We start from the raw sequence: 12,089 nt of genomic DNA on the forward strand, positions 1-12,089 counted from the left end.
TTTCGTCATCATCACTAACAGCCTGGATGGTGAAAGGACACTCCTAACTCGGAGCTGTCACCCACATTTCACCTTAAAGCCAGTACTACATGACAAGGTGGGGAACTAGTGAAACATAGGGACACACAGCTGATGTTCTAGTATCCACAGCAATATAAATAAACAGCAGGGATTTTTAAAATCCTAAATGCTAATTGGAGTCCCTGGGTGATGCAAACAGTTAACATGCTTAGCAACTAACTGAAGGGTTAGAAGTTCCAGTCCGCCCGGAGGTGCCTCGGAAGAAAGGCCTTGTGATCTAACTCTGAAAAATCAGCCATTGAAAACTCTACGGAGCACAGTTCTACTCTGACACACATGGTGTCACCATGAGTTGGAATCTACTCGGTGGCACCAGGTAAATAGTAAATCTACATTCCTACAGCTTATTGCCCCTTGAAATGTCCTGCTGAAGCTCCGGAATGCTTCTCCTTTTCCCAACTCTCATTCTACTCAACTTTTGGGGTGGCCACACCTAAGAGACTCAGATATTTGGCCCTCAAATGCTTCATTTGTTTTGCTCTGAGGATCAGATTGCTTATCATGGTTTGCTCTGCTCCAGCCAACAGCAGACCAGTCTGGGCTCCCTGAGTCCAGCCCCTGCAGATGCAGGTGGGCCCAAGGCTGGTATCTGGCAAAAATAATTGGGACTTGATTATCGACATTTGTCATTCAAAGGCAATTCTCCTACTCCTCAAGGACTTAGTAAAAGACCAAATCTCATCTCAGAGTCTGTGTGTAACTTTGTGCCATTCCTTTAGAACATTTTATATGCCGTGTGAAGATAAGTTCTTACCAGACAGATCAATTAATTCAGGGTCACAACCTCTGAAATCTGATTTAATTTACACAAAGCATGTCAGGAACCCACCTATGTGTAAGGCACCTGCATAAATAAATAGAAAAGGGTTGAGCTGCCCATACTTCTCAAGGAAAGCTCCCAAGTAGACATACTGATTAAGAGTAAAATGGAAAATACAGATTTACCATATTTGGGGAAAATGTGAATTCCCAACTATAGCGATATGTCAGAGAAAAAACGTAGTTGTATATTAGCAACCAAATATTTTATACTCAGCAGAAGCATGTATATTAAATGCAGGTCTTCAGCAAACAAATGATTATTTTCTACCTGGAAAACTGAGAGGAACATAGTAATAAATTACTAAGGGGAGTACCTCCAGAAGACTGCCTCAGAATTCAGACAACTGGTGATAGCAGTGCCTCACAGAGGTTGCAGCGAGCATTTGAGAGGCTTGCTTGGGGCCTGGGTCTTCTGTTGGGAAGTCACCAACCTCTGAGCCTCATTTACTTCATTTATGAAAAGAGAATCCTACCAGGATGCTCCTTAGAAGCGTGAATGGCAAGACTCTGGCTCGCTTACTTTAGACACGTCATCAGGAAAGACCAGTCACTAGAAAAGGACATAACGTTTGGTAAACCAGACGGTCAGTGAAAGCAGGAAACCCTAGATGAGATGGACTGACACGGTAGCCAAAGCGATAGGCTCAAACATAGCAACAATCATGAAGGTGGCACAGGACCGGGCAACATTTTGTTTGTTACTATGAGTTGGAGCCGATTCCACGGCACCTAAAAACAGCAACTTCTCCTGCCACTTGCCAGAGGATGAGAACCGAAAAATGGAGGCCTTGGAAAGCGTTGTGTCTGCGTAAAGGGATTGCTGGCTGGACAAAGAGAGAGGCAGTCTGGACAGGGCAAGGACTCTGCCTGCCCTAGCTCTAACGCTTTCTATTTGCTTTTTTCCCCTTGAGCCTGAAAATTACTGCTGAGTAACACAAACCATAACAGGCAAGCCAAGTGGACAGTAGAATCTTCTAACATTTCTACCATTGCATTTTGGCTGCTTCCGGCAGCAGCCTGCTTTCTCTTCAGTCGTCTCTCACCAGCAAAGCCCTCCAGTGGCCCCCAATAAATGTGCAGCCAGTGCGCAAGCATGCTGGACAAGCCAGAAAGTGTTTGACTTCACCCTTGCAGTTTTCACAACAGAGGCTCCCGCTAGAGAGTTTGAAATACTGTGATAAGCTGAGAGTCCAGATAAAAAAGTTTATATTTCAAGTTTCAGGGCAGAATGAAGTTTAGGCTCCTAACTCTCTGTGCCAAGACCACTGGGGTGGGTGGGGAGTAGGAGACTGGGTAACACGACATTCTTAGAAACTTCAAGGCCGTACATAATCATCTTGTAGCTGAAAAGGGGGCTCAACCCTCTCACATTTTAAAGATGAGAAAACTAAAGCCCAGAGAGAAATTTCTTGCCCAAGTTTACACTGTGATTTAGTGACAGAGAGAGAAAAAGAAGTTTTAGTACCAATGTTTCTACTTTGCAGCCCCTGGGTGATGCAAAGAATTAACGTGGTTGGCTGCTGACTGAAACACTGGAAGTTTGAATCCACCCAAAGGTGCGTTGTAAGAAAGTCCTGGCAATCTATTTCTAAAAAGTCAGCCATTGAAAACCCCATGAACACAGTTCTACTCTGACACACATAGGGTCACCATGAGTGAGAACCAACTTGACGGCAACTATCTTTTTTTTCTTTTTGAATTTCTACTTTATCACACTGGGATAGTGATGCTTTTTGTATTTTGCAGATTGGGAAGCTGAGCTGTGCATGATAGTGGCTACACTTATTCAAGCACCTTCTATGTGTAGGCACTTTCGAATAGTCTCTCCAATCCCCACCAGCCTGCAGGAGGTAGACGTTACTGCCACCATCTTACAGAGGAACAAACAGGCTCTGAAGGTGAGCAACCGTGCTGCTGGTGAATCTCTTCTCTCCCACCACCGTGTTGCCTGCTCCAGGAAAGACACAAACACTTGCAGATGATCACAGAGAGCTAGGAAAAAAAGCCCTCCTTTCCTCGAGGGGATTGTTTCCAACAGAAGTCTGGAGTATCTTATGAGATGCCCTTTCACGTTAACCTGTTCTCTTAACTGTCAACCCTGGAGAAATGAGCCACGGAAGTAATTCAAAAGAAATTCAAAAAACCAGAGGTGTAAAGATTTTCTCGCAGGGTTAACCATAATAACAAAAATTAGTCACAGCCCAAATATTCAAAATAAGGGGCTAGTGAAGAAAATACAGTGTATATACTCTATGAAAGTTTACACATCAATAAAAACAATCATAAATCATAAAAACTAGGCTCCCCCAAAAATGCTTAAAATAAAATATTAAGGGGAAAGGAAGCTTTTTTTTTTTTTTTATGATTACAACTGTATAAAAATAAATATGTACTTGTAAAAAAAAAAAACGTGGGGATGGAATAAAAAGGAACATGATAAAGTTAATGGGCTGGCAGAGAACGATTAAGGATTAAAAAAAATTTTTTTTTAACTTCCGTGATTTTATGATCTTTTTTAGAAAATATATAAAAGTAAGAGAGGAAAGAAAGTGACAGCCACCTGGGGCATTTTTTTAGTAACCTGGACCAAACCGGACTCCCGTGGTCTGATAGCCTGCCTTTTTTATCTCCCATATTTGGAAGCAATCGGACAATGGAATGCTGTGATCTGTGCCATAACCCACAAATCTTTCTTTTTCTCATCGGCACCTTTCATTAGTTTAACAGCTTGTTAGCTAACAATCTCCAACTGTGATGGCTTTGTTTATTTTCTACTTTTCCCTACTATTAAAACCAAGTCAGAAAAGTGAGATTCTTTGTTTTTGAGATATAATATTGGTCAAATCATGAAATTACCAGTTTGGTAGGTTCAAAATAATCAAACATCAGAAATTCTCTGAGATTAAACCAGGAAATCTGAATAACAGCAGGATTTTATCTTAGAGTCCTTGCAACTCACTTCGAACCATCTTACTCAAAGTGCCCCATCCATCCTGCCAGTTAACTTCTTTTTCTGTTTGTTTTTAACGTACATTGTTTAATACTAAGTTTTCTAGAGGAAAGGGCCAAAATAAAGCCAACTCAATAACCCCTCCCCCAAGATAAACCATTTAAGTTAGTTTAATCACATGGAAACATTTAGCACTGCTGAGACAACCATGTACAAGATGGAGGTATCCTTTCTCTGAGGAATTCGGAGTCGTGTTTTAGGCTGGAAGACAAGGTTGTGTACGTGGAGCCACTATACTGATCATTTCAGCCCACCTAACAGGTCGAATGACTGGTTTCTTTAACCAAACTGACTGAATGCTCAAATTGCTTAAATCTACCATCCAAAGACGTGTTGTCAGGAGGGATCAGTCCCAGGAGAAGGACATCATACTTGGCAGAGTACATGGTCAGCAGAAAAGAGGAAGACCCTCAACCAGGTGGATTGACACAGTGGCTGCAACGATGAGCTCAAGCATAACAATGATTGTAAGGATGGCTCAGGACCGAGCAGTGTTTCGTTCTGTTGTGCATAGGGTTGCTATGAGTTGGAACCGACTCGACCACACCTAACAACAACAACAACCATCCAAAGAAACCCTGTTGCCGTCGAGTTGATTCCAACTCATGGTGACCCCATGTGTTACAGAGTAGAACTGCCCCATAGAGTTTTCTTGGCTGTAATCTGTACAGAAGCTGTTCCCCAGGCCTGGGTGTGTTCAAACTGCCAACCTTTAGGTTAGCAGTAGATATCAAACAGCTCGTGCCATCCAGGCTCCTAAACCGACCATCACTTAATTGTCAATAAGAATTAGCCTTGGCAGAAGCAGAGCTAAGAAATTTATTTTGAACTATCCTTGGTATTTATTTCGTCAATAGCTGACCAAGATAAACTAGGCTTAGGAGAAAAAAGATTCCCGAAGTGTGTTTAGACAACTCTATTCCAAGGGAATCGACTCGACGGCATTGGGTTGGGTGATTTCAAGGCAGTTCTCTACTGGTGCAAGGACCCTTCTAACTAAAACACCAGTCACAAGGCTGGGTGACTCTAAAGGAAAAGGGTGTACCCAATAAAAATTGAGCCTACTTTTTTAAAGAATAGAAGCAAAAATAAAAAGAATTTCTAAATAAATACAGCAGTGGTTATTCGCCCAAGTAAGAGCTCCTCAGAGCTGTTTTGGGGGACTGTTTAGCAGCAGCAGCAGCAGTTGTCTCTAGTCCAGAAAGTCTGAGAAACGCCCTGGGAGAGAAGTCGCTCTCTGAGATGAGCAGAGCCAGGTGCCGGGAGGGCAAATCAGACCACCGGTGCAAACGCCATCGATGAACTTGACTGGCGTCACCTGAACGTCCCCTTCAAATCCAGCTCCAGGTAATTTCAGCAAAGGTCAGGTGTTCAAGAAGTTTGCTTTAAATAGCCAGTCACTCACTGTGCTGTTGTGGTTGGTAGTTGCTTTTGAGTCGATTCCAACTCACTGGGCACCCACCCCAAAATCCAGGTGGCCACCCCGACCAAGTACAACCAGGTGGATCTTGTTTTTAATTTCCTCCCCTTAACTATTTATAATATATATATATATATGTATTTTTTTTCCAGACATGTTTCACTTTGGGGGAACACTCCTTTACAGAGTAAATGTCGTAAAAAAATAACAATGGTAGATGGAATGTCATCTAAGGAGCAGCCAAAGCTTTGACCCTCGTTAGCGATGGGGACACCCACCATGGTCACTGCTGTGTTCCCGTGCTGTTAGCGGTGTGCTACTAAATCACAAGCGGATGAGTTGGATTTCAACAGAGAGAGAAAGTGCTCCCTGCGCTTTAGAACACAATTGAGAACAAATTAAGAATCCCAGCCATGTGTTTCTATCTTCTGTTCCTGGCCATTGAGTAGAAGAAACCAGTCCAGGAAGTAATGATGTAATAATAAAACTGCCATTTATTGTCTCTCTACCATGTATCAAAGGGGCCCTGGTGGTGCAATGGTTAAGTGCTCAGCTGCTAACTGAAAGGGCAGTGGTTTGAATCCACCAGCAGCTCCACAGGAGAAGAGACCTTGTGATCTGCTCCCATAAAGGTTATAGCCAGGGAGCCTTGTGGGGCAGTTCTACTCTGTCATATAGGGTCACTATGAGTTGGAGTCCCCTCGATGGCACCTGACGACCACAACAATACTATGTCCCGGGTGCTATACTTTCATTTTTCATCTTCCTTACTTTAAAGATGAGAAAACTGAGGCCTACAGAGGTTAAGTAAGTTGCCCAAGGTTGCACAGCTAGAAAGTGGTAGTGCTGAGACTCCATCTGTGTTTGGCTTGACTCTTTTAACCACGTCCAGCCACCTCTCTAAAAGCAGAGCCACTCACAACCTGGGGAGTCTGAATTTCCTGATGCTTCGTGTCAGAGCTGTATTTCCTCACCTGCGAAAGGGCAAAGGCTGCATGGACCACTGGGCACTTTCTTGGCTGCTGTGAAGCAGGGTGTTGGAGGCACCGAAGCGCTGAGGGCTGTGCAGGTGGATGTGTACTCTTGCCTTTAAGCACAGCATCTTAGCTTTTTCGAGCCTCAGACCCTGGTCATGACAGTCTCTCTCCCAGGGAGACACCCTTATTGGAGATTGAGTTATTATTTGTTTTAATCCTAAAGATCTGGGCTTTTCTATTAAAACAACAACAACAACAAATAACAAATGGAAACGTCCTAGTAAAAAGTAGCTTCTTTCGAAGTTTGGGGAACAAATGACTTAACTGGACAAAAAATGAGGGAAGATCTCAACTGAAATTCTTTCTGCAGCCTTTCCTCAAGGGGAAATTACAGAGGTGTTTTCTCAGGCAACATGGCTGCTGTTTGTTGTCCTTGGTGGTAGAGGCCTCTCTAGGTCTCCCTTTGCCTTCATCGCAGCTTGTTTCTGGGCCAGGACAATGTGAAAAAGTTCTGTCTAGAACTCTTATCTAAAAATGGCTGAAATTTCAATATCCACAAAGGCAAAGCAACTATGATTGAAAAGTGAAAAATTCATCAATCTAACTTTTTTTCTCCTGTACACAGTTGGAACCTGCCAGCCATTCCTTGGAAACCCTATGGGGTAGCTCTACTCTGTCCTCTAGGGTTGCTATGAGTCAGAATCCACGCGATGGCAACGGGTTGTTTTTTTTTTTTTTTTTTTTTGGTATGCTATTTGTGAAAATGGGGCATGCCCTCCATCTTGTCTGCTGGCTTGAGTTTGGTTACCACCCTTGGTGGCCTCCATCTAGCAGCCTTTCATTTTCTCTTCTCACTCCACTTGGCCCCTACCTTGGCCCCAAAGCCCAACACAGACAGAGCGTTCAGGAGGACGCCATCGAGGAAACTGGAGGTAAAGGCCCCGTATGGTGGAGTTTTCACCCAAGGGCAGTCTGAGGTACTCTGAGTACCCAAGCCCCAACCCAGAGTCTGACGCTGTTGCCCTCAGTTGTTTGCCCCTGAAATCACTGTATTCAAAGGCCGTAATGGTGTTATGGATCTTCTTGTTGCCTGCACACAAGCATGGGCTGCTCTGAACTCCCTCTGGTGCACTCACCCAGCAACTCACTGTGACTCACACCCACCAAGGCCTTTCTGAGAAGAGAGCTGTGATCTTACAGAAAACTCTGCAATCATTCAAGCCCTTGGAGCCCCCGAGGTGCTAGGCGGGGGCCGTGTATGCTCCCTGGGAGGAACAGAAGTGCCTATGTCTTGTCCTGCTTATCCCAACATTGTCGCTAAATACCCTCCCACTCTGAGGTGAGCTGTAAAGTGGAGTCCCTTTTTTGCTGGTGGGTATTGTCCCTATTTCTTTACATTCAAATACAGCCTGTCCCATTTCTTGTAAAAAAATGCTATAACATCAACCCTCTGAGACAGTCTAATTTCTCTTTTTTTTTTTTCCACTTGTTTTCTTCCTCCTCATAATCTGGACTAGAGAACATGGCAGAAGTTAAAAGTTTTATAGAAAAGTCAGACTCCCATGAACTGGAATGAGGTGGGGAGCAAGTTCTCTTGGTTGTTTGGTACCCATGGTGGTGACTTCACAAGTCACGTCCTCTTATTTGTCCCCCTGTTTGGTCAGCATCTCTGGCTTTTTGGCTTCAGAGAAAGAGCTGCATGAGGTATGGTGGGTGAGTCACTGGGCCTGGGATGGGTGTGTCATGGGGCAGCCCTGGCTGTGGGGTGTAGGGGCAGCCATGACAGGGCTGAGCTCAGATACAGACTGCTCTGGCCCTGAGATGGCAAGCACTCCACGGAAGCTACAAACTCAGTGCCTACTACACCTACCACGTAGCTCCTCACCAGCCCGACCTAGTCCCTGGCCCATCCAGGTTTTTAGAGCCAGTCAGGGCTATCGTCCATGACCCTGTCTGGCTGACTAGAGAAATGTTATCTGTTGGCAAAGGAAGAAGGAAAGGGCAGTGTGATGGAGACAGCAAGGAGGTGAAAGAAGACGACATAGAGACTAAAAATGCTTGCAGCATGAAACGTGGCCCAGCTGACATTTTCTGATCCCATCCAGCTGCTGTTAAATATTCTGCCTTTTTCTCTACACTGGTTCTGCCTCAGTTGCTCTTTGGCTTTCTTCCTCCTCATCTTTCCCCTCCACAGACTTTTGTCTTAGTGGAAACACCTATACTTCAGGCAGCTGGCTAGGAACTGATGCTCAGTTTGGCTGTAATAAGGCAGATGTCAACACCAGTCCAGACCCCTCCCTGCTCAGCTGCCCATTGATTTTGGGAGGATACGATTCAGAGGAGATATCAGCTCCTCAAACCATTATTGCCCCCCACCCCACACACACCAAGAGTTTCTAAAAGTTCCCCATCATCGTCCAGCTGGCCTTACCTGTAACTGGGAACTGTGTCTGCAGGACAGCCGCGATAACAAACACCTTCCACTTCATCTTGTCTTTCTCCCTCAGGACGGTGCCTGGAGGCAGAGGCTCTGGCAGCAGTGGCCCAGAGGATAAAGAGAAAAGAAGCCTCTGCTGGCTTTGTTCTGCCGCTGCCTCCTCAGGAAGTGGAGGGCTATGGGGCCTTTGAGAGAGCACCTGCCAACAGGCCAAGAAACTCACACACCCCCTGTTGGTTCACAGGCAGGAAGCTCGGGAGGTTTGAGGGTTTGGGGTGTGCGTGCGTGTGTGTGTCTGTATTTGGCTGTTTCTCGCATTTAAAAATTATTTTATTTTCTTTTTTCTAATTCCTTTCTAATTTTTATCTGGATTGATGAACTCAGTTCCTAGGCAAATACAAGTGCCCAATGCACATAAGAACATTTGCTGTTTTTCTAGCCCCTCAAATATTTTATAGAGGTTGATTAAATGACAGAGCTCTGGATTCAGAGGCAGGCTAAATATAGAGACAGGTTACCTGGGCTTTAGTGCCATCTCTACCCCCAGCTTGCTGTGTGGCCTTGAGAAAGTCACTCATCATCTCTGGATTTCCTTATATGAAGCAAAGAGCTGGAATAGACCTGAGGTTGCAGATCTGGATTTGGCCTAAGTTTGAAATTCAATGGCTCATAATATACCAAACACTTTTTAGTTGTCAATATTTAAACATTGGAAGAATTTACAATGGTGATTTAAAAAAAAAGGCAAATACCTAGAAATAAACTTAATAAAAAATATAAGATTTATATGGGGAAAACTTTAAACCAAAGGACACATAAAGCACTTAGGTGAATGGAAAGGTATATCCTACTCTTGCATAGAAAGACTCCTTCTTAAGAAGACAACAATTCTTCCTAAATTAACCAACCTATCCCACTAAAAAGACCATCAGAAGTTTTAGAACAAAATAAGCTGATTCCAAAGTTTATGTGAAAAAAAGTAATGTCCAAGAATATTGAAGAAAATTCTATAAAAGAAGAGTGAAATACCCTGCCAGATATCAAGCACTACAAAGCTACATAATTATCATAAAGTACTTACAGTAGTATAGACTCAAACATATACAGTCAATTTTGACAAAGGTAAGGGCAATTGAATAGGGGAAATGATAGTCTTTTCAACAAATGGTGCTAGATCAACCGGATATCTGTATGGGAAAACAAAAAACAAACATTGATCTCCATTTCACACCATACAACCAAAAAATAGCTAAAATGGTTCATAGACCTAAATGTAAAACCTCAAACGATAAAAATTCTGGAATAAGATGTAAGAGAAAAAATTTTATTGTAGAACAACAACAACAAAAAAGCACAAACTATAAGGGGTAAAAATTTTTAAATTGAACTTCACCAATATTTGAAACTTTTGTTCATTGACAGACACCTTGAAGAAAAAGAAAACCTTAGATCAGGAAACGACATCTGCAAACATGTATATCAGACAGAGGACAAATACTGAGAATAAATAAAGAACCCTTTCAACTCAATAATAAGATAAACAACTCAATAAGAAAATGGGAAATGTATTTGAAGAGACAATTCCCAAAAGAAGATATATGAATGGAAGTAAGCATATGAAGAGACACTGAATATCATTAGTCCTCAGGAAAATCAACTTAAAACCACAGTGAGATACCACTCCTTAAAACCACTACATACCTACTGGTATGATTAAAATAAAAAGACTGACCATATAAACTGCCGGTGAAGGTATGGAGCAACTGGAACCCTCCTGTGCTGATGGTGGGAATGTAAAATGGTACAACCATTTCAAAAAACAATTTGGTATTTTCTTAAAAAGTTAACCATACACTTACCATGTGATGCAGCCATTCCACTGTGCGCCTGCATTCTCATATGCCCATCATCCATCCCCCTTCACCCAGGGAGTGGTGGCAATTGTGCACTTGTGTGATCACCTGCCCATCACCATTCCCTCCCTCCCCTTATGTTACTCCCCCACCTGACAATTGATGGCAGCAATGTTCTTGCTCGCCCATCACATCCACCACACCTGCAGCCCTACCCACTTGACTTGTGCAACTGCTGGCTCTCATGCCATTGGGAAGACAAGAGGCTATGGCCAATGCCTGTAAATGCCTGCACCTACAGCTGCTCAGTGCAACCAACAGAGACCCACACTCACACAACCAGCTGCTGCCCCAATCACCCAGAGCCAGGTGGTGAGCACTCCAGTGCTGCTATACATGAGATCAGTGAACCATGCAAGCCCCGGCAGCCCAGATACAACAAAATGAACAAGAAAAAAAATCAGAATGAAGCAAACAAATCAATAAAATAACATGTTAATGCCTCAAAGGCAACAGACAATATAAAATCATATAAAGAAATAAGATGAGATGGCTAAAGCAAGTGACCAAATAAAGAACCAGAAAACCTTCCTGTTGAAGAAATGGTAATTGAACTACCTGATAAGAAATTCAAAAGACTAATATATAGAATTCTCAAAGAGATCAAGAAAGAGATCAAGGAGAACACAGACAAAACCAGGGAAAACACAGATAAGGCTCTAGAAGAATTCAGGAAAACAATACAAGAACAAAATGACAAAATAAATAGACAATTAGAAGTCATGCAAAAACAGCAACTAAAGATCCAGAAGATTAACATAAATTCAGAAACAGATAAAGCATTGGAAGGACGAAGGCGTAGAATTGAGTCAATGGAAGACAGAATCAGCAAAATAGAGGACAAATCCCTTGATACCTATCTGTTTGAGTAACAATCATAAAAAAGAATGAAGAAAAATGAAGAAAGCCTGAGAGTTATGTGAGAAAATATCAAGAAGAATAATTTATACAAGATCAGGATTCGAGAACAGGAAGAGATAAAAAAGAACACAGCAAAAAATTTTGAAGACTTGCTGGCAGGAAACTTCCTTAATATCATGAAAGAGAAGATATCCACCCAAGAGGTCCACTGGATGCCATATAGGACAGATTGCAAGAGGAAATCACCAAGATGTATCATAATCAAACTTTCCAAAACTAAAAACAAAGAAAGAATCCTGACAGCAGCTCAGGAAAAATGAAATATTACCTAAAAAGGGGAATCAGTAAGATTAAGCTCTGATTTCCTGGCAGAAACCATGTAGGCAAGAAGGCAATGGGATGACATATATAAAACCCTGAAAGAAAAAAGTTGCTAACCAAGAATTATATATTCAGCAAAATGGTTTCTCAAATAAAAATAATTAGGACATTTCCAGATAAATGGAAACTAAGGGAATCTGTGAAAATTAGGCCAATCTTACAAGAAATACTAAAGCGAGTCCTTTGG

At 42.6% G+C, this 12,089-nt stretch overlaps 1 protein-coding gene across 1 annotated transcript in view; it reads right to left on the minus strand.

The window, feature by feature from the left end:
* The window catches only part of CD247 (CD247 molecule), an 85,179-nt gene extending 76,233 nt beyond the window's left edge, over window positions 1-8,946 (minus strand). Inside the window, exon 1 of the mRNA XM_023554234.2 lies at window positions 8,742-8,946. Within this exon, the coding sequence (XP_023410002.1) occupies window positions 8,742-8,799 (58 nt within the window). The 5' untranslated portion in view covers window positions 8,800-8,946. The remainder of the gene's footprint in view (window positions 1-8,741) is intronic.
* Window positions 8,947-12,089: the final 3,143 nt, after the last annotated feature.

The sequence above is a fragment of the Loxodonta africana genome, chromosome 3 (genome assembly GCF_030014295.1).
Source record: "Loxodonta africana isolate mLoxAfr1 chromosome 3, mLoxAfr1.hap2, whole genome shotgun sequence".
Lineage (NCBI taxonomy): Eukaryota > Metazoa > Chordata > Mammalia > Proboscidea > Elephantidae > Loxodonta > Loxodonta africana.